Source organism: Bison bison, unplaced genomic scaffold (genome assembly GCF_000754665.1).
Source record: "Bison bison bison isolate TAMUID 2011002044 unplaced genomic scaffold, Bison_UMD1.0 scf7180017864340, whole genome shotgun sequence".
Taxonomy (NCBI): domain Eukaryota; kingdom Metazoa; phylum Chordata; class Mammalia; order Artiodactyla; family Bovidae; genus Bison; species Bison bison.
In genome coordinates, this window is record NW_011494912.1 from 3813803 (window position 1) to 3841086 (window position 27284).

At 36.2% G+C, this 27284-nt stretch overlaps 1 protein-coding gene across 6 annotated transcripts in view; it reads right to left on the bottom strand.

Moving 5' to 3' along the window:
* Positions 1-27284, bottom strand: part of GTF2I (general transcription factor IIi) — a 79321-nt gene that overhangs the window by 35730 nt on the left and 16307 nt on the right. Inside the window, exons 3-12 of one of the 6 annotated variants that reach the window (XM_010854274.1) lie at positions 24589-24727; positions 21680-21814; positions 19814-19997; positions 19616-19644; positions 16889-16943; positions 16385-16428; positions 13862-13939; positions 7471-7530; positions 5260-5316; positions 3143-3205 (exon numbers count right to left, since the gene is read on the bottom strand). In XM_010854274.1, coding sequence (XP_010852576.1) covers positions 3143-3205; positions 5260-5316; positions 7471-7530; positions 13862-13939; positions 16385-16428; positions 16889-16943; positions 19616-19644; positions 19814-19997; positions 21680-21814; positions 24589-24727 — 844 coding nt within the window. The remainder of the gene's footprint in view (positions 1-3142; positions 3206-5259; positions 5317-7470; positions 7531-13861; positions 13940-16384; positions 16429-16888; positions 16944-19615; positions 19645-19813; positions 19998-21679; positions 21815-24588; positions 24728-27284) is intronic. The other 5 variants (XM_010854275.1, XM_010854276.1, XM_010854278.1 and 2 more) reach the window with 5 other exon arrangements.

Genomic DNA, 27284 nt, shown 5'->3' on the forward strand with positions numbered 1-27284 from the left:
GTTTGAAAATGAACTGCATATAAGGAAATCTCTTTTAAAGCACAATACTTTCCATCTTCAGCTCATTCATGACAGCCAGACTTCAAATAATTCTGAGGCAAGATTTTCTCTGCCCTTATCAAACACATGCCTAAGCCAAAGACCTGACAACAGTCTGATTTTAACCAAAAATGAAGTCATGGTGTTTATGAAATCAAGGCATGCACAGCCATATAACTAAGAGACATTTCCCAAACTGAGGTCACAGAGCTTCCACACGTGCACCACTGACTTCAATAACAAACGGACCACCACAAATGGAAGGGAAGCCTAGCATGCTGCGGTTCATGGGGCTGCAAAGAGTGCAACACGACTGAGAGACTGAGCAACAGCAAATGGAAGAGCAGATCTCAGCTCAGGGGACTGTTTCTTGCAGGATAACGTGTCTGCATCAGTCTCAATCAGACCCTTAATAACAGTCACATAGTGGCAAATAAAGATATCAAGGCTAATGTGGAAAACCTTACAAAACTCACTTGAAGACTAAGTTTCTTTTTTCTTTTCTATAAACTTTTTGGGAAATGCAGGAATATACAATAGGAGAAAACGAAAGTCACCACCACGCAAGCAGGATTGTCTTATTTCAAGAACAAGGATTTTCCTAAAGAAAACTAACATAGTCCTCTAGGTACACTTCTCCTTTTAAAGGTGCCTTGTTCAGGAAAGGAGGCTCCTCCCCGCCACCCTGCTACTAAGCGTATTACACTAGAGGTCTTTCTTCAGATCTCAAAGTTAACATTTCAATGCGTGATATATTTTTCTAATATTAGAATGTATCAAAATTTAATTTTCTAACCGTGGATATTTTTCTAGTTTCTACCATCTGTACTTGTCTTTCTAGAAAAAAAAAAAATACAATATACTTATCAAAAAGATGTGGATGTCAGTTCTCATTTGACCTTCCTTGTTAATATCAAAGACTTAAAATTTACCTTCCATAATGTATGGATAACAATTAATTAGCAATTTAATTAGAGTTGGTATATAGTTTGTTTGTGAGCACACATCCCATGGAAAATGTTACTAGGAAAAGTAATTACTTTACACAGACCTGGTATTTCTCTGGTCTTCTGAACATAAAGCAGCAGCCTCAATAGCAAAATTCTACTAGTTGGAAAATATGGATGATAAATCAACACTGTGGAACTATGTCTTAGTTTAAAAGAAATGGGATTTATCATTCCCTTCAAAGAATGAAAACTGAAAAGACTGACACACGTTTCAGGTTTGTAAGCTATTGATGTCTTAATTATTTTGACATCCCTTTAAAGGTTTACACTATGAAAACCAAGTGTTTATTTTCTAAGCAATTCTAATATAGCCTTTATGGGTTTTAAGGTTTAAGATGAATCAATGTGGTTACTAGTCCTATTTTAAAGGTTTATGCTAATAATTTTATAAAATATTTATTTGGCTGTGCCAGATCTTAGTGCAGCATGTGGGATCTAGTTCCCTGATCTGGGATTCAACTCAGATCTACTGCATTGGGAGTGCTCAGTCTTAGCCACTGGACCAACAGGGGAGTCCCTATGCTCATAATTTTAATCATCATCTACTTTTCTTATCTCTATAGGAAGGAAAAGGTTCTGAGTATTTATAATATCTAGATTTTAACTTATAATTTTAATTTATAATATCTAGATATCATATAATCTAGATTTTCTTCTCATAATTGAGCTTCTAATTTAAAGTCAATTATTGAGGACTTCCCTGGCAGTCCAGGGGTTAAGACTTCACACTTCCTCTGCAGGGGGTCGGGGGGCACTGATTCAATCCCTGGTTGGGGAACTAAGATCCGACAAGCTGCCTTGTGTGGCCAATGAATAAATGAATGAATGACTAAATGAATAAATTAAATTATTAAATGCTAGACTAGAAACAATTCAAAACAATTTTAGGTTAGTAAAATTATGCTAATGATAAAATGTGTATATTAAATTAACTGAGATGTTAACATGCAAAATAGGAGAAAATTTCTGATACTGGGCGAAAGCTACCGATCAGCTTATAATTTAGAAGCAATGAAGACAAATGTTTTCACTAGTCTGAAATAGCCAAACACCATAGATAACCAGTGGACACCAGGAGAGGACAGGCTATTATAAACAAAGAAGAAAAGGAGACAGAGATGGCAAACCAAGACAGGTTATGCAGCAGTTAAACAAAATAGTGAAGAACCAAGATGTAAAGTTACGGGAAAAACACTATGGGAAATGTGGTATGTGTGTATTTCACTTGCTCATTATAAAGCTGTACACTGAAAACACCTGTAAATGCATGTGGACACATCTAGCTTATTTTTAGATCTCACAATAAAGTGACATCTACCGCTGAGTACAGGGACACTGGAGCAGGGCGGGGGTTAACAACATTTTTGATTTAGAAAAGAATCACTTTGAGGAGAAAAAAATTTACAGGAGTCATGTGAGATAAAAAAGAAAAAATCAGTACACTTAATAACTATGAAATATAAGGCATGCTCCTGTTAATAATTAGCTGAATCTTTAAATAATGCAGGATACACTGGCTCATCTGAATTCATGCGCTATCTCCGAAGAAGAAACTAGGTCTGAAGCAACTTTATATACATTAGTTTAGAATATTTTTACAGCTGCTGCTTCAAAAGTTTTGAAGGACACATTATATGTTAGCATTTTAAGGGGAAAACTCGCTTTAGAAATTGAACTATTGATACTTTCTCCTCCACCTCACTAAGGTTGACAACCGGGGTCCCAGTACTAAGTAAGTCTCCTATGTCACAGCTCAGTAATAGGTTATAAATCTTTTTCTGTGTGCAGCCGGTCTGGTCATAGTTTTCTCTTTTTAAAAATTCTGTTTCCCAATGGTAGAAAGTACCAGTATATAGCCTGGTCCACCACTCATCTTCACAGCTTACTTTTGCTGTCTAAAACTCCCAGAGCATTGGGTGTGCTGTGGGATGTGGTTACTTTAGTCACACATACACATATATGCTTCCATTTTTTTTTTTTCCCACAAGTTTCCTTTAAAAATGAATGAAATGCATACTTGGCAATGTGAATGTGACAAATAATTTTTATGACCAGAAGTACACTTTTGGAATCAAGGCTTTTAGATAACTAACCTTCAATAGTCACCTCAACTTCGGGGTCCTCACTTGTTTCTGAAGGGACATGTTGAGTAGAATCTTGAAAAAAATAAAATTCTAAAATGACATTCATTATAAAGCACTTTCTATTATGTTCCAACATTTTACGGATTTGATATTCCAAAAGCAGCCTACCATAAAATTTTACTGTCATTTGAATTCACCTCATACTTGTTAAATGAAAATCTCTGACCCTTTTAAACAGGGAGAAGAGAAAACAAAAAGTAGAAAAACTCTGGAAAACTATTAGACAATACCAAGTTACCTGCATTAAAGGACTCAAACTTTCTAGAGGAGTAAGATTATAATGAAGTTAAAATTGTTTTCCTGCTGTAACTAGAAGGTGCTAGGATATATACAAAGGCTTTATTATGTTAAAAAAAAAAAAAAAAAACTATTTCTCCTCTTCTTTCAGAAATACCAGGAGTGGCTTATATTATTAAATTAAACCACAAAGTTTTTTGCGATGGGAACCTTCATATCAAAACAGTGACTACTGTGACAAATACAGACAGGACTGTATCATCTAACTAACTTTGCATGTAACGTACTTTATAAAATTAAATATTTGTGTTACTACAGAAAACAAATGTACATCAGAATGTTAGTGCTGGAAGCTCAGCTAGAGAGTATCTTTATCAACTCTCCTTTCATTTTGCAAAGGTTGAGAGATTAATTGATTTGCCAAAGATTATGTTCACTTGTTAGTAAAGGAATAAAGACTAGAACCTAACTTCAACTCTATTAACACTGCAATGACAATAAAAATTTCCTCAAAAATAAAGTGATTCAAAGCCTAATATCTAAATCACATTGCCCAGTGAACACCAGTATGATTCATCTTGTAAACAGGTTTTATTTCCTTGTAAATACTGCCTATCTAAAACAGGATTTTGTTACAGAGGAAATATCTAATTACCTCCACACAGTAAAAGAAAACAAACCAAAAAAAAATTCACCAACACCATCATCTATTAAAAAAATTCAACAAGAAATTTAAAATATTATTTTAAATGAGCATCTCAGTATTTCTGCAAGAAATGTATTCCATTGAAGTGAAGTGAAGTCGCTCAGTCGTGTCCGACTCTTTGCGACCCCATGGACTGTAGCCTACCAGGCTTCTCCGTCCATGGGATTTTCCAGGCAAGAGTATCGGAGTGGGGTGCCTTTTCCTTCTCCAGGGGATCTTCCCGACCCAGGGATCAAACCCAGGTCTCCCGCATTGCGGGCAGATGCTTTACCCTCTGAGCCACCCGGGAAGCCCATTAGAACACTCCAATTCTAAATCTGAATTTAGAAAGATCAGTCAACTTTCCAGGGACCTTTGGAACTCCCGCCACTCAAAGAGGGTAAAATATCAAATTATAGATTAAAAAAAAAAAAAGCAAATATAAAGAATAAAAAGGTACAGAATAGACTCCTTTTTTTAGTCTTAAAAAAATAAGGCTTGACATGACCAGCTTATATGAGAAATAATAATTCTAAAATAAGATCTAGTTGCCTTACCACTCGTTTTCCTTGGGAGAAACCTATAAAAATTCTTTTGGAACTATCTAAACAGTTTACAAATTAGGAAGCCATTCTGCATGATAACGGTTTAACTCAAGATTCCAATAACTTAAAAAGCTGTGGCTGAATATTCATTCAATCCTGCAATCAAAGGAGGATGGCGGGCTGACACAGCGGTCCACAGGGTGGCTGTAGGTATAAAAATGAGCAGCCAGATCATCGCTCTTTTAGTAATCTTATGTAGACGACATTACCCTGATATGAACAGAGCCAGTAATAATTTAAATTTTAAATATTAAAACCATTCTTTCCAAATATGGCATAAGATGACCACAAAAAAATGGGCAACATTTTGCATCATGAAGAATTTTACTTACCACTTAAATTTTAGTCCCCACATGTTTTATTATTCAATACAGTAAAAGAGGTTTAACATCTTTAGGGCTAAAAAAAAAACACCTGTTGGCTAAGAAGGCATACCATAACAATCATTTTATTTCCAAATAAGGTTTTAAGGATAGTATTCCCTGTAGTACAGAACAACATAATATAAACACAGCAAAGTAAAAATTCCCAAATCTAACCTTCTGCTGGTACTTCCATTTCTGTTCCTTCATTGCCCTCTGAAGAATGATGGCTTCCTAAAAAGAAGATAAACCCATATAATAAACCAATAAAGACTGATGCTGGGAGAAGAGAAACTAGGCAACAATGCAAATAAAAACACAAATACAAGCTGATTCTTTTAACTTCTTAGCAGTTAATTCAAACAATATTATCTAATTCAGAAAAACTTGTTAACACTTCTGTATGAAAACTCAAAAGAATTATTTTAAAATGCAAACATATAGAGTAAACCTAAGTAGATGTGGGGATTTAATATTAGATACTAGAACTACACAATATAACTACTGATAGCTATTCGAATTTGAGAACTAGAATAGTTTGTTTCAGAGCGCCAAGCTCATCTGCCATTGATGCACACACAAGAACACACACCAGAGTCAGGTCTGTCTTTGCTCGTAAGACTTGATCAAGTCTAGAAACACAAGTTCAGGTTTGGCTGCGAAATGTTTCTTGCTTTCCATTTGTACTACGGTGGAAGCTATGGAAACTAAATCCCCATTATTTAATCAAAGTTGCACTTAAAGGAAATGCAGAAGTTAAAACTTAAGATACTACCTTTAGTCTCAAAAGCATTTTAATTCAGGTAATATAATCTGCCTGCTTCTACACACTGGAACATAAAGCAATGTATCAGGTTAGGCATTCAACAGTGAACAGGCTCATCCTACTGGAGAAACTTTACTCATAAACAGGAAAGAAGTCATCCAAAACCCAAGACAGCCAATTAGGTTAAGTGCCCAAACTGCCCCAGACTATTGATCCTCTGTCCTTAAATGTCTGAGGTACTAACATCGAGAAGACTGAAAATCACTGCCTTCGTGTAGAAATAAAAATGTATTACCTATAGGGAAGAATAAAGCAAGGGAGCAGGAGGAAACATCAGGTCTATTTTGTCATCCACTGATAACTAATTTAAGAAACTATACTAAAGGCAACCCCCACCCCCAGACACAGGTTTTATACACTTTTATCTTGAGTTTTAAAGAGCATTGACTATAGTTAAAAAAAAAAAAAAAAAAAGACTGTCATTCAGTACCTAGCACCTTCAAATTTAAAGTACCATGTTAAGACCAAATATTTGGGGTTTTCCATGTCTAATCTTATGGAGCTCTAATTATCTTGGGATTCTTTTCCATTTATTTTATGTTCTGAAAACTCACCTGAGCTCAAAACAATGGGTAAATCTATAAATCTGTAGCCAAGAATTATTCTTTACTTAACTCCTTAAATTATGCTTTCTCAACACACGGCTCCCCTCTCCCCATTAAACATTAACATTTGAATTTATGGAGCGCTGGATTCTTTGACTGTAATGCCAAAGAAAACAAAAGTGTGAGGTCAAAACAAGGAGAGGTAATGGAGAAAGGACCAGTACTTAAAAAGGGAAGGCTGGCTAAGAATAACTCAGGTGATGTTCTTCAGGTCATAACACGAGAAGTAAAGGGTGGTTCTGTGTGTACTTTTTGTTCTCTCAAAATGTAAATCAAGCAATTACATTTATATTAAAAGTACAGCTAAAGAAAAGACATCTTGGGACTTTCCTGGCGGTCCAGTGGTTAACACTCTGTGCTCCCAATGCAGGGGGCGTGTGTTCAATCCCTGGTGGGGGGACTAGGACCCCACATGCTGCATAGAGCAGCCAAAGAAGGAATGAAATTTAATGCACTCAAGCCGGATTAAGCAGAGGTAAAGTAAAGCCATCACAAATAGCCTATGTTCATCAAGGGAGGGAACACTACACAGAAATTCCCCAAAAGACATTCAATCAATAAAATTAGGGATTTACAAATGATATCTTACAATCTTTCTAAACATTAAGTATCAACATGACCTTACTGATATTTACATTACTAACTATACAATATAAGCCTTATTTCTGACTATTCTGATATAAGGTATAAATGTGTACTTTACCTTAAATATGAAAGTGTGTCATGTACCCATTTCGAGATTCATTACTAGATTCACAAAAGGGAAAATTGGTTTTCAAAAATTGTTGCTTGTGAAGTTCATTTATGTTTCAAAAAAAAAAAAAAAAGGCCAATACATTTCCTTTTCCATTTAGAAAAGTAATAATACAGATATAAATACAAAAACACAGTCTGTCCAGTATAAAGAAACATTACATAAGAACATCATGTGGGAAAATGGAAGTGAAAAAGTTATACCTTGCAAAGACTTCGAAAGGGGGAGTTTGTCATCAACATCATCAGTTTCAGAAGGGCCTGCTTTGGGACACAAAGATAACACTTCAAAACGAATCCCAAAAATAGATTTTGGGTCACTTCAGCAAACAAATTTGGGTGAGAGATATGGAATACTACAGCCTTTTCAAGGGTAAAAAAAAGGAAAAAAAAAGACTGACAAATGAATGGTGTCAATTTATGGTCTTAGTGAATGGAAAAAGTGTATTCAGATAAAGCCATATACAGACAGTCAAAAGAAATTTTGAAAATGACTAGACACGAACTGAATGGGAATGATACGTCTAAATGGTGGATATGGGCCATGTTCGTGGCAGCAAACTGGCACTTTCGCTTCATATAGGCAACAAGCACAGATACATCTCACAAGCTGCATTTGATTCTTCCTTGACAAATATTTGTCTTAATGCTTTGCCATACTAAAGAAAAATTCAGAGTCAAATTGTTATACCTTCCTTAGAATCTCTAAAATCATGCAATTAACCTATCAATAAGCTTGAAACTCCATTGAAATAGAAATATGACAATTATTCATTCAAAAATCCTTTCTCTACAGATCCATAAAAATTTTTAATAACATGGTTTTCCCCAATAATTAATATACAATATATTTCGTCTTAATTAAACCTTCACAGAAAGCTATAGATATTGACAACACACTTGCATGTATTATGCTTTCAGTGACAGTAATAGATTTAAAAGAGAACACTGTGTTCTCAACGGCTACTTAACATAAACATGTTCATATCTGAAATGAACACAAACCACTTCACTTTCTCTGAATATTTTTTGGAAAACATCCTAAGACTTTTAAAAGGCTTTGCAAATGCATGAGGAATTTCATGAAGAGGCACAAAAGTATACATTATAAGTAAAGGACGTAGCATAGAAAATAATTTCACAGAAAACAGAAAAATTATTTATATTTGGAGTCTCAATGAAGAGCAAAATGTTCAATGAGAGACCTGACTTCGAATGCCAGATTCACTGCTTCCTAGTCATGTAACCCAGACTTAAAATGTACAGAAAAAATGTACTGTATGATAGCAAAATGTATTGACTTCATAATACTGCTTTAGCTGCTCTTCCACAAGTCTAGCTATATATCATTATCAATATTGTTCTGCTCTAAACTATTTTAATAAGGTCCTCTTTAAGCCAAAGTATATTTCTTAGGATTCCCATGGTATAGGATTTCTATTTTAAATAATATGCTTATTATTGATTTCTAATTAATTACAATATTTTCTGGCAATTTCTTAAGGCTATCCATGAACAACTGTAAAGTTTATTTTTGTAAAAGTTCCATATTTTGTAAATAAACATTTACTGGGTATGGAATTCTGGATATACATGAATTGGCTTATGTTCATCAACTGCAGAGTTCAAATACTCTACTCTATAAGCATTCATCATTGGTTAAAATCTCCCATATGACTGCATTCACAAATTTATCAACTACATCAAATTGAATCAATTTTTTACTTTGACTTTTGAGGCTACATTTTTAGGTAATAAAAGTTAATGATTATCCTGTCAACTTAGTAATTTATTAGTATATTGACTATACAGTCTTACTCTTTATACTTGTTAATTTTTTCTTTTTTGGCCTCAAATTATTATTAGTAAACTTGGTTTCTTTTGGTTACTATTTGCCCAGCTACCTTCATATATCACTATACTATCAAATTATGTTGTTTAATTTTAGACATGTTTTAATAGCACATGACTTGGACTTTGTCATTAAATGAGTCGCACATGCGCCCTCACCACTTGAGGAGTGTCTACCCGTTTTTGCAGACAAATCACGCTTTCCCAGTGCTCACATCTGAGCCATCTTAGAGGAAGACTGACAGGTACACAGAGATGTGTCCAGGTCTATTTTGGAATTCGAAAAGTTTCGCAGAAAACATGAATGGTTTTAAAGTACAAGAAAGAACAAATGAACTGTAGTATAATCACATATGTAACTACTGCAATGCCAGTATTACATCAGTACTTGGGACTTCCCTGGTAGTCCAGTGGGAATCTGCCCGCTAGTGCAGGGGACCTGGGTTCGATCCCTGGTCTGGGAAGATCCCACACGGCGCGGGGCAACTAAGCCTGTGTGCCACGACTACTGAGCCCTTGTGCCTAGAGCCGGTGGTCCGCAACAAGAGAAACCACAGCAGTGAGAAGCCCGCACCCTGCAGACCGAGCAGCCTGTGCTCGCTGTAACTAGAGAAAGCCTGTGTGCAGCAGTCAAGACCTACTGCTGCCAAAAATAAATAAAGGAAATAAGCCAGTCATAAAAAAGGACAAATACTAAAAAAACAAAAACAAAAAACAAAAAAACCTGTACCTGACAAAAATAGGTAGATCTCATAAACCTGTACTGATACAGGAGAACATACATAAAACACATACAGAGCATGATACCGTTTGTGCCAAAGTTAAAAACTGAGAAAATACATAAATGTTATGTGCCTGGATACACATACAAAGACATTCTGTGGAGCTGTATACTCATTTAAAGTATAAAATCATTATCAGGAGGGGCAAACCTCAATTTCAGTGAAGTGGTTAACTCAAGAGAAAAAAACGGGACTAGGAAAGGCCTAAAGAAGGGCATCAGTAACACAGTCAGCATGTTACCTCATGTGAGATTCTGTAAACCTGGGAACATGTACATCATGTTTGTGGGTTTTAAACATTTTTAAAAAGCATTTTAGAATACAGTAGGCCATCTGAATCTGCATTCAGTATCTGCAGATTCAACCAACCACAGATCAAAAATATTTGGAACAGAGAAACTCCAGAAAGTTCCAGAATGCAAAATGTGAACTTCAAGCACGCTGGCAATTACTAAGATAGCATTTACACTGTGTTAGATATTTCAGTAATATAGAGATGATTTAAATAAAGAATACGGGAGGATGTTTGTAGGTGACATGCAAATACTACACCATTTTATATAAGGGACTTGATCATCTGTGGATTTTGATATTGGAGGGGGTTGGGGGGTGACTCTGGAACCCATTCTCGTGGGTACTGACTGTACAACACAGCAGTTCAAATAAACCATCTGTAAGTACAATCAACAGCATGTCTCACAAATTACATTTTACAGAAGAGGCCTGATACATGCTGATGGATTCTATTTACATAAACTACAAAAACAGACAAAACTAACTTAGGTTGTTACCATTCCGGACACTGGTAACAGGGCTGGAAAGGGGGCTGCCAGGCAAGGAGCCAAGGGAAAAGGCGCCTCCAGCACGCTGACCCCTAACAGGCCTTGAGAACGCATGAGGCCAGAGACAGACAGAGGCAGGTGAAGGTTTCAGTGCTTTTGTGGTGGATAGAACAAGGAGGGAGAAATGCCAGTAAGAATACAGCAGACCTGAACAATCATTTGTTAAGCAACCTTAACAAATCTAAAATAACTGAAATCATACAAAGAATGTTCTCCAACTGTAATGGAAATATAACTAAAAATCAGTAACAGAAAGCTATCTGACAACTGCACAAGTATCTGAAGAGACTACACTTTCCATGTAAACCAAAAGACAATGAGGAAATGACAAGGAAAATTAGAAAATGTTTTTGAACTGAATGAAAAGAACTATTAATACTAATATGTCTAAGTTTATAGGGTGCAGTTAAACTAATGCTTAAGAGGTAACTTTACAGCATTAAGTACTTACATTGGAAATTATCTCAATGATTTACGTTCCCATGTTAAGAAACATAAAACTAAATTAAAGCAACAAAAAAAGACACATAAGAGCAAAAAAAAGAAAAAAAATTACTGAAATGTTGCAAAAGCTAGATGTTTGAGTAAAAAAGAAACAAAAAACAGAAACAGTTCCAGAGCCAGAACCAAGTATAGTAAATAGTAACAATGAAAAACATTAAACACTTAGATATAAATCTTATAAAATATGTATAAGATATGTATGGTGAAAACTAAGCACTGATGAATCACAGAAGAGCTAAACAGATAACATCCACGTATCATGCTCATGCATCGGAAGACTCAATATTAAGATATTCAACCAAATTTAGTCGATAGATTCAGCATAATCACCAAAATGCCCAAGGGCTTCTATAAACTGTAGTCCTCAAGACAATGCAATTTTGGGAAAGGGTAGAAACAGAAATATCTATGTAACAGGATACGCTTGAGAAAACTGACAATGTAACAGAATATTCTGAGATGTAAAAGTATTACAACAAAAAAACAATAGTCTTTTCAACAAAAGGTGCTGGAAAAACTGGATATCTGTATGTGTAAGTTTGAACTTGGAATTCCACACACTATATAAAAATTAGGTCTAAACCAATCATAGACTTAAATGTAGACCTATAAAAGTGCTTATAAAACACAGAAGAAAATCTCTGTAAACTAAAGATTTTTTTTTTAGATATGGTACTTAAGCACAATTCATACAAGGGAAAAATTCCCCAGTAAGTTGGACATCATCAAATTAACCTATTTGCAAATCCCATCACAAAGGACTTTTATTCAGAATATACAAAGAACTGCAAAAAATACCAAAACTGCATGGACTGTATCTCTCAGGCTAGATGAAAATCAATAGTCTGGCTCCCACCTTCTTCAACTGCACTTGATCTTTTCAGCAATCTTCTCTTCTACAAATATCAGATTTCCACTCCCATTACTCAAGCATTACCTTAAGTCACTCACACTCCCTATTTTCAAGGGGGAAAAAAATCTTATATAATCCTGTCTAGTAACAGCAAAGCTAAAAAGACAATGCCACAGATACAGAATTTTATTTTTAAAATTAAATATAATGTGCTAAAAAAGATTTTATTAAACAGTGTTTATTAAGTATGTTAGCAAGGTACCAAAAACTGCTAAACGCCTAAATATTTTCCAAAATTTTAACTTTTCGATTAAAAACCTTTAGATTTATCTAAACCTTTTAGCCATGTGATTACAATCAAAACTGACATAAAAATTATGAAATTCACTAGGAGACAACTTAATATATGTACATAGATTTAATATATATGTATACATGATTACAAAGTAGAATAAATTTATCCCTAGCTTTTACAATACTCCAGAACTGATAAAAAATTATTATTTTAAATGAACTAAACCTATTAGAGAAATGTAAATTAAAATCGAAAAGAGGTATCACAAGACACCCAATAAAGTGGCTAAAAATAATGCGGACCATACCAGTGTTAACAAGGACATGGAGCGACAAGAACTACTGCCCCCTGATGGAAATGCCCAACAGTAAAAGCGCAGTGGGACACAGCTTAAATACCCACCACAGGTCTCAGCTATTCCAGTGCCAGGAAAGCTACTCCAGAGAAATGAACGCTATTTCCAAACAAATGTTCATAGCAACTGTATTTTTAACAGCCCCGAACTAGAAACAACCAAATGTCCATCAATAGACGGAAGGATAAACTGTGGTACAGATGAACAATGGAGTAACATTCAGCAACAAGATGGAATTAGCTATCGACATATGCAACAATGTGGATGAATTTCAAAACAATTACACGGAATTTGAAAGTCACAGCTCCCCACCCCAAGAAAACAGTACATACTTTATGATGATTCCATTTATATAAATTTCTTAAAGCTGCAAACTAAAATAAAATGATAGAAAACAAATCAGCCATTGGCTGGGGAGAGCTGTGAATTACAAAGAGGCTCAAGGAAATTTGAGGGTTATGGACACTTCATTATCTTGAGTGCAGTGAAGACTAACGTTTTTGGGTTATGGGTATACATAAAACTAATCAGATCTTATACTTTAAATGTTTAATGTACTTTATGCATCTATGACAATCAAACTTACCATAAACTAGAGATGTTCTTCTAAACTAAAATCCATCAATGCAGAAAAGCAAACTGCATTGTGAAATTATGAGCTTTAATTCCTTCTTGATTATCACTCAAGAAGAGATACAGAATAAAAGGGTAAAAACCTAAAACTTAATAATATCTGATCTTTTACAGATTTTTAAAATAATAAAAATAATGTGAAGTTATTTTTGTTCCACAAACAGATATTAAAGGTTTAGAAGACTTTTTATGCCTTGCAAATAACTCTGAAAAGTGAAACTGAATTCTATCTTAAGCCACAACTTTTACTTGTCCTTTTTAAGAATATTAATGATTATTCAACATTGCCCGTGTAGATGGACTTTGAGTGCCCCATTTTGAAATCACTTTTATTCCAGTGAGAAATTACAAGTACACCTGCTAGTCAAGGACCAAAGGACCAATCAATAAAATAATATCTAAGAAATTCAGGCAATTAACAAATTTTAATTATAACCAACAATAATTTCTGGAAAGAAAAACTTTATTAAATAGTACTACCTTGAATGTTATATTGATAGTAATCAGGATCTTCAGATTCTTCCTTCACTGTCACAGCTGCCATTTCCAGAGAAATGCCTATAAAAGCAAATTAAATTATATAATTATACTTTGAGGCATTCAGATTGTATAGGGAAGTCCCCTGTGCTCTGCTATTAATGCAAAATAATGCATTCAATTCATATTTTAAAGGTTTGCAAAAGACAAAAGCTTGCAAGGTATCACGGGGACAAAAATAATCTAAAACCCAACTAAGACAAAGTTTTAACCACCCTACTAACATTCTGGGATTATTATTTAATGCTAAATCTATCTTCCAACAAGTTATCTTTGCAATTAAAGAAAATTAGTCACAGTGCTTTCACTCATAGTCAAAAATGTTTTTATAAATCAATGAAAATCACCTGTAAACATCAATTTTAATGACCCAATATTCCAGAGTAAAGATGGCATACTTTTTAATGATTTTAATAAAGAGACACTGAATTTTTTTTCCCTCCTAACATGTCTCTTTATTAATAAGGGTAACAAATCATACCTTTTAGCCTAACACTTTGCCCACAATGAGGATAAATAATTTGAAGTAGACCTTTGTGGCCAGATATAAATGAGTGTATATTGTACAATTCCATGTAGAGGGAAGTCAAAATTAGAGAAAAGAAGTCTATGTTGTTAAAACTCAAGTAATGCCAATTATACCTCAAGAAAGCTGAAGAAAATTAAAATGCATAAGCCTTAGGTTAAAAAAACACACTCAAGCAAACAGCTGACTTTCAGAAGAGTAATGAGAGGGGAGGAGGAGAGACCCTTCTTGGGGTGTCATTAATATTCTGTATCCCAGTGCGTGTTAGGTCACAGGCATTTTTATTCACTGGCCATATATACACTTATATTTGGCATATATTATACTTCAATTTTATTAAAAGTTTTAAGATTCTTAACAAATTCTTTAGTGAGTTCTTAATAAAAGGTATTTTCCCCACATATTCAAAAACAAAGTGTAAGGCAGAAAAAAATAAACCTATTAAAAAAAAACCCTTTATAAATAAACCACTATGTGTACTATTAATCTACAATTAAGATGGTTGAAAAATTCAAAAAATATCATTTTTCTCAAGTCATCAAGTCTATTTTTGGATCCAAACTATTCAGGAGACAAATACATAAATAAAGGGGAGAAGATTTACAAAATGGTGATTTCAGTACAACAAACTAAAAACTAAACCGAGATTTCCTGTGACGTGAAAGAAAAGAGGGAAAGAAAAAAACTTCTGTGAAACAAACTGTGTAACAAACTCAAATACTTATTCCCAATAAGGAGAATTCAACGCTGCCTTTCTTGCAGACCCCTCTAAAAATAACATACATAAAAATTCTCATTCATTCAGTATCTCCTCTCTCTCTCTCACACACACACACACTCACACTTCTTCTAACCCCAACAATTCATTTCAAACACCATTAGATTGCTCTGACCAAGATATGCAGCTGCATCAGGAGTTTCAAAGGCCCAAAGCAGGGTGGCAGAAGGAGACTATTTATTTCTTTGAGGGGCAGTCTCTCAGGCCAGGGAGACTGAGGAAAATGGGGGACAGGCAGTAGTGGTGATAGCCCAGCCAAAGTGTCAAAGGGTCAGCAAGACAAAGAGGTTAGCAATGAAACCTGTGTGAAATGAAATATGCAAACACACTGAACAAGGTTTCCACGGCTCTCAGAAAATTCTCCAGGAAAGGAAGGAAACAAAAAAAAACCTTGGGGTGTCCAAGAGAGGAATTGAAGATATGGGCATGAAAAATCATAGATGGGAATGGATAAACATACGTTTGTAAATATAAATACACATGAACAGATACTCCAGCTCTGCCTACTTTGAAGCAATGATATCCCACCTGTGGCAACAACATCTAACACCAACAGATGATTTCTTAGCAAAAGAAAAGAAGGGAGTGAGGGGAAAAGAAGACAGACAAGAAAACACTAGCATTGCAATAAAACAAAAAAGAGAGGCAATAACAAGCGTTGGTCAAGCGATGGAAACCCAAACCCTCACACACTGCTGCTAAGAAGATAAAATAACAGTCACTAAGGAAAACAATTCGTCGGTAGCTTAAAAAGTGAAGCAAAGAACCACAATTCACTCCTCTGAATCTACTAAAAAAAGGTAATGAAGACACATCTCCGCACAGACACACATACAGATTTTAATTCAAAACAATCAAAACTGGCCAAGAACTCAAATGTCCAATAAACGGTAAATGGATAAAGAAGTAGTATATCCCATACAGGGGAACAATGTCCAAGTATGAACTGTTTATATACGCGACAGGGTTTTAGAAGATGTGCCTCAAATCATCAACAAGCAGCAGCAGCAGTAATATTAACAAATAATGTCACCTTTTGGAATAAATCTGTTCTACTTCACATCAAAGCAGTAAGTAATGAGTCCAAAAACAAACTTCTAAATTAAGGGAAAGTCTTCTTTACTTACATTTCACAACTGATTCTAAATGCACTGGTACATACCAGAATCCTCTGAGGGTTCTGTTTTTACTTTGACGGGGCCACAGCTGAAAGGAAAAGAAACCCCGATGAAGCTCTACACGATGAGGGCCACTTACACACAGCACTCAAATACCTGGATGTCACAGGATAACCTTACTCGCCTGACCCAGTCACTGCAGAAGTGACTCACTTTAAAATTCACATATTTATTTCCTGCATCAATGACTTGTTAACTGAATTTAGAAATCTAATTCCAATGAACATTTTGGGAGGGAAAGGTAAAATAAAACAACATGGTCTTACTAGAAGGCCTTCCTATTCACAATGTGGTCACCAGACTAATCACACTAGCTTCATTCAGGTTAACCAATGCCATTCATAACTACTAAGTCAAAAAGTGCATTTTCACAGGCCCTCCAAAGGATTCAAATGCAGGCCTTTTTAATATTCTAATACATCAATAACCTAAACACTAAAACTTGCTGAAGTGTGGAGGTTCATTAGTACTAATGAAATATGCTTTACCTTCCACTTGGAGATATCATTGACCTTTCAGCATCTGTAACCATCACACGACCACCTAGGTACAAAAAAAATATTAAGATTTAGATTTCTCCAACACTAATATGAAATATGACTATGCTTCCAAAGGTCCTAACTATAGAATGAACAGGGGAAAGGGAGTTCACAGCTCAGGGTCATTCATATGAGTATTGCTGTTAGTTTGAAAGAGTGTCCTTCATTCTCCCCTCTAAGGAAGATATTCAGGGATGATAATCATCTAACAGCTTTTAGCCCCTCAACCCTCCACAAACCTCCCATTAATGAGAAAGCTCCTATTTTCATCAGTGAAACAAGTACACCAATATACTATTACTGAATAAGACAATACTGATGTATACAGGAAGTCAGATTTCTGTTAGGAGTAGATCTGGGGACTTCCCAGGTGATTCGACTACAATGGGCACAGGTTGAATCCCTGGTTGGGGAACCAAGATCCAGCATGAGTACATCTGCCTCAGAAGAACTGGACAACAACGACTGCTAACGGGGACAAGGTCCTTCTTAAGGTGATGAGACAGGGTGATAGCTGTGCATCTTGTAGACACACTGCAACCCACTGACTTATATACCACCAAACGGTGAATTCTGTTTGCAAAAATTAAAGGAAAAAAGAACAAGACTGACTCCATCAAATGCTGACGAAGATGCAGAACAACTACAGTTCACACACTGCTGGTGGGAACATAAACCAAAACCAGCACGCTGAAAGCCACTTCGGCAGTGTCTTAAAAAGGTAAATAACTAGTTACTGTTACAATCTCGCCACTCCCTTTGTCTACCCAGGAGACATGAAAACAACGTCCACATAAAAACTTGCACTCAAATATCATAGTGGCTTTCCTTATAAAAGCCAAGAAATGGAAACCCACATGTGCATGGGCAAGTAAATCAGTAAACAAATTGGGAGTATCTGTACCGTGGATACTAGTCAGTAATAAAAATGTATCTGTTGATACATGAAACGCGGAAAAATCGCAAAGCAAGAAGCCAGACGAACAAAAAAGAGCACGTACTCTAAGATTCCATTTCCATAAAAAAACATAAGAAATCTCTGCTGACAACAACATGAGTGACAGTCTGGGGACAAGGCAGAGAGGAGGAGAGGAATTACGACGGGATGCAAGGAAGCAGGGGTGAGAGAGGTTTCATTATCCTGGTTGCAACGACAGTTTCCACGGCATATACATGTGTCGAAGCTTAGCAAACTGCACATTTTAAATATGTGTGGTTTACTGTATGTCAATCATATCTCAATAAGCCTGTTAAAAGTTTTTACACTGGAAAATGCAATCCCATTATAATTGCAACTTTTCAATTACTTTGAAAGTCGGTATGGCAAAAGAGCCGAGCCATACAAAGCCACCCACCTGGACAACTCATTATTATAAATAAATACTCTACAGAAATATTGTTTAACTAACCACTAGGCCTCAATGTTTCAGAACATGTTTCTAGAATCACAGACTTCATAAAATACAAATGGCAAACTACGGCTAATCTGCAATACATCAGGGCAAAAAAATACTGATCAAGAAAAAATGAATGTTAACTTAAACATGAAAACCAAGTCTATACTTTCTCAATCTCAAAAAGGACACATACAAAAACCTACAGATAACTCAACGGTGAAAGCTCGAATGGCTTCCACCTAGCATGGAGAACAAGGTGATGTTTGCTACAGCCACGTCCTACTCAATACTGCACTGAACATCCTTGCCAGAGCAACAAGACTAAGAAATACAAAACATTCAGACTGCGAAGTCAACTGTCTTGATTTACATACAACATGATTCGCTCTGTAGAAAGTCCAGAAATAAACAGGGTCAACTAACCAAACTGCCAGAAAGCCGTTCCATATACCGCATGGACTGTACACTTGAGATGGGTGAGCTTTATTTATGGCACGTCAATGACACCCCAATAAAACTTGTAAAAAATTAATCTTTTCATCGTAGTGAGAATAACAGAGGCTATCGACCAGAACACAATATATGCTTGGGTATCCATATTATCTTGTCCTTTCACGTTTACATCACTTAGAAGTTGCCAATGACAGTGATTCTTTTCTTTGACAAGTCTCAAAGGGGTGCTAGTCTTTTAAATACCCCTTTTCCCTTCAAAAGGAATGTCTGGACTTCCCACAAGGAAGTCCTGTTGAAAACCTGTTCATTTTTCAACGGCCCATCTTAATTCCCTCTTCCTCGTAAACTCCTTCCTGGGCTTCCTCCCTAGAACCTCCACTAACCGTTCCTCCAGTGTGTACACCGTGCTCCTCCTGTGGTGACTCCACCTTAGACCACCAGCACTGGAAGCCTTTAATGTTCACACATGGCTGTGCATCCCCTCCCCTCCCAATCCTGTGTTCCATCTCTCTGTGCCCGCTCAGTGGACTATGTAAATTAAGTCCCTCATAATTCTGGGGCATGAGGACAGATCCTTACACCCTGCAAACACAAAGCCTTGAATACATCATAAAGCAAGCGGCTGAGCTGAAAACAATAAGTCTCTGGTTTTTCAGCTCAACAGATTTTTCACTGGTTTATATAAACATTGTACCACTCCACTCCAAAATGTCTTACATCATATTCTCAAAGAAAATAAAGGAGACATTGTTACAATGTATTGAATTTTTGACACAACAGGTTTAGTAATTGGTCCTGTTATAATGTAAGCAAAGCAATCACTTACCTAGGTGCTTCTTTGGCTCTAGGAAAGGTCTGCAGTAAAACAGAACGAAATATTACATGTAAACACAAAAAGTTATCAAAAAGCATAAATTTAAATGGTTTCTATAGTAAACAATAATAAAAACATATTAACTTAAAGTGAAGAATTATTCAACTTTATTTGAAAAAGCTATTGAGGACAAGGGAGAAAGTACTTCACCTTTTAATGATAAATGAAATCCCTGCTTTGTTCTCCAAAATCCACTTCAGGGTTGCAAGATCATAGTTTTCAGGGTGTTTGAAGGCTACTCCTTCTGGAAGCCCCTGCACCACCACGGCCGACTGATCTCGGAGCATCTTTTCATATGGAACAGGCACCACTGTTGACTTGCCTAAAGCTTTCCCTGAGGTTAAGAGATAGGGAAAAGGCAGAGAGACAGTAATCATTAAATGGTAAAATTTGACAAACTTAACCATGATCAGTTATCATGGTTCAATAAATGGCATTAGTAGGTTTTTGGGGGGTTTTTTCGCCATGTTGCTTGCAGAATCTCAGTTTCCCAATCAGGGATTGAATCCAGGCCACGTCAGTGAAAAACCCAAAACCCTAATCACTAGGCCACCAGGGAACTCCCCTGCATTCATGCTTTTCAGTTCAGTTCAGTTCAGTCGCTCAGTCATGTCCAATTCTTTGCAACCCCATGAATCGCAGCACACCAGGCCTCCCTGTCCATCACCAACTCCCGGAGTTCACTCAAACTCACGTCCATCGAGTCGGTGATGCCATCCAGCCATCTCATCCTCTGTCGACCCCTTTTCCTCCTGCCCCCAATCCCTCCCAGCATCAGAGTCTTTTCCAGTGAGTCAACTCTTCGCATGAGGTGGCCAAAGTACTGGAGTTTCAGCTTTAGCATCATTCCTTCCAAAGAAATCCCAGGGCTGATCTCCTTCAGAATGGTCTGATTGGATCTCCTTGCAGTCCAAGGGACTCTCAAGTCTTCTCCAACACCACAGTTCAAAAGCATCAATTCTTCGGCGCTCAGCTTTCTTCACAGTCCAACTCTCACATCCATACATGACTACTGGAAAAACCATAGCCTTGACTAGACGGACCTTTGTTGACAAAGTAATGTCTCTGCTTTTGAATATGCTATCTAGGTTGGTCATAACTTTCCTTCCAAGGAGTAAGCGTCTTTTAATTTCATGGCTGCAATCACCAATATTTGATTTCAAAACTATTTTCAAATACTAGAGGGCCCTATTCCTATGTTAGCAGTGGTCTAAACCTGAAAACGAATTCAAAAAGCCAAAATGGAAAACATATATTGATAAAATACACACATAAAATTCACACAAAAGGAAAGGAGCAATGGCCCACTGTGGTATAATACAATCTTTTCATATACAATTCAGCCTTAGAACGTGGAACCCTGACAAATCCTACTGTTACCATAAAACGCCAGGCAATTTAGGGCTAATATTCTCATTGAAAACTTAGATAAACCCTACATTCACAAACGAACGTATCCTCTCGGCTGTCTGTGGGTATCAGACTGGGGACCCACACATGCTGGAAACTCCAGTCCCCAGAGTTGAGTCTTATCTACAAGTTCACAGCATAACCTTTATCCTCTCCCTCTTTCCTCTTTCCCTAAAAAGAGCTGTTTATTGCATAACTAGACTAACAAAAGCTGCTTTTTTCCCAGGGACTTGTTGAGATCAGCACACTTATCAAAAATAAACAGGACTCTTCAGGTCACTATGCTGTGTCACTGCAGGTTCTCTGGTGGGGGATGCGGATAGTGGTGAAGTTAAGCATCTGTAGAAGAGGCAAGGGGCAGACAGGGAATCTCTGCACCCTCCCCTTTAATTTTGCTGTGAACCTAAAACTACATTAAAAAACAAAAAAAACCCAACTCTAACGGCTAAAGAAAGGTCATTCATAATGTTAACCCAATATCTGGGAATCAACTCATTCAATTGTGAAAGCGTGTTTCATGATTGTTAAGTCAGTTGCTTAATCTGCCCTTTAGAAAAGTCAACTATATAACATATTTTTTTAGACAATTCAAGTGTATAACCCTACCATAGCAAAAGCAGAAATAGTCCTCAACTGTTTTTCTGAGTGTTTCTATCTCCACAGCATCGACACTCATCCGATTTGCCTGGGCTGTAGATTTCATTTTATGCATCTCTGCAGCCTTTTCTTCTTCTTCAACACCTGTAAAATATTAATGCTATAAAAGGTCCATATCCATTATCTTAATATTTGGTTTTTGCTAAGAATATTTTTTCCAAATGCTAACACTTATGATTTGACAGAAAGGAAAGAGAGGAGGAGGAACTTTAAAAATAAGAACCTAAAAGACAAATGACTTGAATGGAGATTATAAGAAACAGAGATCATCTCTGAAACAAGAGCAGCTACAGGTGACAATTCTACCAAGTAAAAATTAGGTACTAGTAATTTTAAAATGAAAAGATACCTTAGAGTAACTACACATTTAATACGGGAAGATTATCACCACAAAATCTTTCTTGTTGCCAAGTCTAACACAAAAGGCTCTATAGACACTTGACGTGTGGCTACTTAGCACTTGAAATGTACACAGTGCAAATTAAGATGTGTTGTAAATTTACAATATAGCCTGGATTTCAAAGATTTAGTACCAAAAATTGTATGCAAAATACCCCATTAATAATTTTTTTGAAGAAGGAAATGGCAACCCACTCCAGTATTCTTGTCTGGGAAATCCCGTGGAGAGGAGCCTGGCAAGCTACAGTCCATGGGATTATAAAGAGTCAGACTCAACTTAGCAACTAAATCACCACCCATCCTTCAAGGTACTAGACATTTTTACATTCACCTATTCATTTTAAAATCCTCTAGGAGATAACAAAGTTCATCTTCCTAATGACTTATAGGGTTTCTACAGTGCATAACAAGATTTGTATTAAACAAATTAGTGGTGGGGGAGAAAATCAAATAAAACAGAATTGCTTAGTATGCTTTCTGAAGGACTGAGTGTCTGTTATACAAGAAAATATCATATGATAGTGATAATGACCTTTAATTGAGATTTTTTTTTTTAGAGATTTCATTTGTAAGGGGTCTAATTCTCAGAATGCCACCATCAAAATTGAAGCTCACAGAGAATGTAAAAACAGAAAGCAAATAGGTCTAAGAATATTCTGGCATAAATTATTTTTATTTAATGAAAAATGTAAACCTTTAATGTATCTCTCGGATGACCTAGTGCTGCTCATAGAAGGTGATGGCACTGAAGTTTGATGTGCTGTGCCCCTGGTTCTGGATGTCCCTTGTTAAAACCAGGAAATAAGATGGAAAAATATATCTGGGTGGAAATGTCACTCTGTTGATTTGTGAGCTATAAATATTCACCTTTTAAAAATAATTTAAAAGTATAAACAAATGATTAATATGTAAGTTGATACAGAGGCAAAAAAGCAAAAAAAACAAAAAAACAAAAAAAACCCACGAGCCATCCTGTATTTTGGTTGTTGCTTTAATAAAGAATTTGGACAGGTGAACAAAAAAATAATTTTTATACTGATTATATATGTTGAATGATAATGTTTCAGATGTCAGGTTAAAATATATCCACTAAAACAAATGATGCATTTTCTCCTTACTTTTTATTAGAAAAATTTTAATTTTTCTAATAAATCTAAGTGATTCACATTATTTTATTTCCATAGGATACTGCCTTTCAAAACCCTGGAAAAGAGCTTAGAATTCTCTTCTAAGAATTTCTAAACTGACTCATAAACCCACTGATTTGGTTTCGGAAGACAACTAATCTTATCTGCAGAACAGTTTATAGGAAACGAGTATTAGGTACTTAAGCATTATATACCAAAAGATTATTCTCTGTGGCATCAACGTTTTGGTAATAAAAAAAGTATGAATACTAACAGGCAGGGACTATAATTTGCAACTGAGGACAATTCCCCTAATGCTTAGTTCTAACCACTGAAGAAGCCCATTAGCAAAGCATATAGGGAACAGGGATGTACACACAGCTGCCAGTGGGATTACAGTATTCATGGGACAGATGGCAACTGACACACACATAATCAAAGCAACATTATTAGTACAAATTCAAATACACAAACATAATCAGAGTCTTAAAAACTCTCAAAATGGTAAGAAATAATGAGGGAAAAAATTTAAACAGATTACTACCATGAAGCTTAAAAGATAATGGGTGCGGGGGAGGCAGGTACAGTGGAGGGGAGAGATGTTTCTTAAAAAACGTAATTGAGAATTGAAATTAATGACTTAAGAATGAACTTTTATTCAACCATTATCTGCCTTAATGTGTCACGAATTGGATCTGACTTGATAATGGAAATCTAAGTTTGGATCTTAAAGATAAAAGCTATGGACAGTGTTAGGTTAAACACAGATATGAACACTGTCATTCTGCGGGAGGGTCTAGGTTTTAACACCCTACAGTAAATTTCTCTAATGCGTTTGTTCCAATATCAAATAAACACATTACCCGATGAGCTTCTGACTGGAGGATCACAAATCTCACTGAGAACAGAGGATAACATGACTCCATTGAGGGGTCAGGAAGACCTGTGGAACTTTCTTCATGCTTACTCAAACTTAATGCAGAGGAAAACTTTTTTTTTCCCCAATACATCAAACATCTATCAGAGACAAGACTTTCTTATCTGAATTAAGAAATTTTAATCACTGATATTTCTCTATCTTCTAAGGTGTTTCACTAAGCCAGAGTCAAGCAAGGAGCACAGTACAATAAACAGTGCCTATTTTTCTTAAGCTCTTCAGTACTTCCCCTTATATGTTACCATGTCAGTGATTGCCTCTGAGCATTCTGAAATGTCACCACGGACTTCAGAAAAGTCTTTTTTGGGTATAAATCTCAATCAGCTTTAGAAGCGAAAACAATGAGTTCTCCATAAACATTTATGGAATATAGAAGATAAAAATACAATACTTACAGTATTTTACAAAATCTTTCTGAAAGTCCTTTCTAGTGTTGACAAAAGCACGTCCTCTCTCGGTTCCAACAACAAACACGTCTGTCTCATACACTGCGATGCACGCTACTTCCGCCTTGGACTTGGCCAGTTCTTTACACTAAAATACACAAATAGTAAATCTTATGTTACACACAGACGTTTAAAAGCACTCTTTCAGCTGGATGAATAAAAAAATCTTATCACATGACCAGCCTTAATGCCTCATCTGGAATAAGATAAAGTTTCTAGTTTCTGGCCTTAAGTTATATCTAGAAGAGAGTTCCCATTTTTTTTAAAGAGACCGCTATTTCTAAATTGTTTACAACCTTGATTTTTAAGGATTCACAGAATTTTTATGAAAAAAGGGCAGAAATCCTTTGTAACGTGTTATAGGTGAAAAACCCAAGAGATAGACTCAGATGTGCACACAGGCTTGCTGGCAAGCACTCCCAGTGACAACCACCTTGTGAGGTGAGGGGCAGCAGGGTTCTGCAGAGCAAGAACGGACAGCTGCTGCAGAGGCTCGGCAGGCACTCGGGAGCTGGGTCCGGCCTCCCCCAGGGAAGGGAGGCTCTGACACAGAGAAGCCAGCAGTCCTGCAGGGGAGAGGGGCCCAGGAGCCACACTACAGCTTCCATCACAAATGCCCCCCTCCACAACTATCTCCACTGGAAACCCATTCAGAAAGGTACACTTCTACTGAGTACATTCCTAAGAGACTAAATATTCTTTAAAATCTTCACAAAAGAGTATACAGCCTTCCATTTCGTGGATAAACAATAATTCATTTAGTGCAACCTTTATAGAAAATGCTGCTGACTCCAATTATCATTCTGAAACACAACACTGAAAAAATCATCTGGGAACAAAATAGTTATGTGTATCTTGACTGACTTTCTTTTTTTTTTTTTTTTTAATTTTATTTTATTTTTAAACTTTACATAATTGTATTAGTTTTGCCAAATATCAAAATGAATCCATCACAGGTATACATGTGCTCCCCATCCTGAACCCTCCTCCCTCCTCCCTCCCCATACCATCCCTCTGGGTCGTCCCATTGACTGACTTTCTTAAAAGACAGTCAGAGACATGAAACCACAGTCCAAAAATTCTCAAAGTAAAAACTTTTAAGGTCCTCAAAACCTACTGAAAATTGCTTTCTAAGAAGGGTCATCAGTTGACACTCCCATCTGTACTTCTAGAAGGGCTAACTCTCAGTATCCTAGCAAACATTACTGTGCAACTTTCCCAGAACCATTTTTAAAAGTATAAACCATTATTATACTTTAGTATAATCAATAATCCAGGGAACTCCCTGGCATGCCAGTGGTTAGGATGCGGTACTCTCACTGCTAGGGCTCAGGTTCAATTCCTGGCTGGGGACTTATCCCACAAGCCACAAGGCCTGGCAAAAAAAACAAACACAAAACAAAAAACCCCCACTAATCCAATGATTAGCATACAAATCAAAGGGTATTGAAGAATATGGACCTTGAGACAGTTTTCTGTGAATCAGCTTACCTTTCATGCTATGTTAGTGTTTCTCTATTGATGCATAAGGGTGCCTCACTAATACTAGGCATAGAAAAGCTTATGGAACTAAATACATATTTACATACATTTTCTCCTGGTTTTTTCATCTTAACATGACTATTTTTAAATTTTTACTCATCTAGAATTTAACTTAACACACGATAAAGACTTTCTTCCCCCAAATAGCCTATGTTCTCAGTATCACTTGTTGAAAACTAAAGCTTCCTCTGGCTGTTTTTGATTTGTACCATTACCACCCTCTAATTTCTTAAATGGGAACTACTTGCATAATATCGCTTTAAAATGGTATCTGGAATAAATCATTTTATACCTACTTTCATGATCAGAAAGCTTCTGAGCTGTGATAAAGCCACAGCAGAGAAACTGTGACCTTGAGGTGAGCCAACAATCTTCTCAGCATGACGAACATTGCTGTACTGAGGTTGTATTATATTACATTTCTGTGAGATGGACCCTGGCTGCTCACCTGTAAGGAACTATTATTTACGTACCTTGTGATAAATGAGGGTGCATTCTTGCTTCACTATCCATTCTTAGTTGGACAACCCTGTCACCAAACGCAGCGTTTATGAAACAGCAAAGCAAGATTCACGTACTGTCTAAGGATTTAGATCAAAGAAACCTATAGGCCAAAGGAAGAGGGATGAAGCCAACCTATAACCTACCATACTTCACAGTACACAACTGGGAACAGGAGAGACTTTCACTCCTGCTGGTGAGGAGGAAATAAACACTGCCAAAGGTGAGGAAACTGTGAAGACAGCCTGAGGAAGAGACTGGGTCCTACGCAACATTATGTCATCCTACGTAAAGATTAGTATTAAAGAAAATGACTTAATATCAACAGAGTAGATTTAATCTCTAAATTATTTAACATGACAGCCATAAATGTTGACTGATTTTAAGACCAAAAGCGAGAAATAAGTGACATTCAGAGAGAAATAGTATATATGGTCACTAATCACTCTAAAATTGCTTTCTTGAAGGAGATAATTTTTTTAATTCTTATGTAGTAGAAAGAAGGGGGAAAATGCCCTAATGGAAAAATAGGAGATTCCACTAGTATTCTGCTATATATATAATATAAATTATATATATATATAATATATATATAAAATATT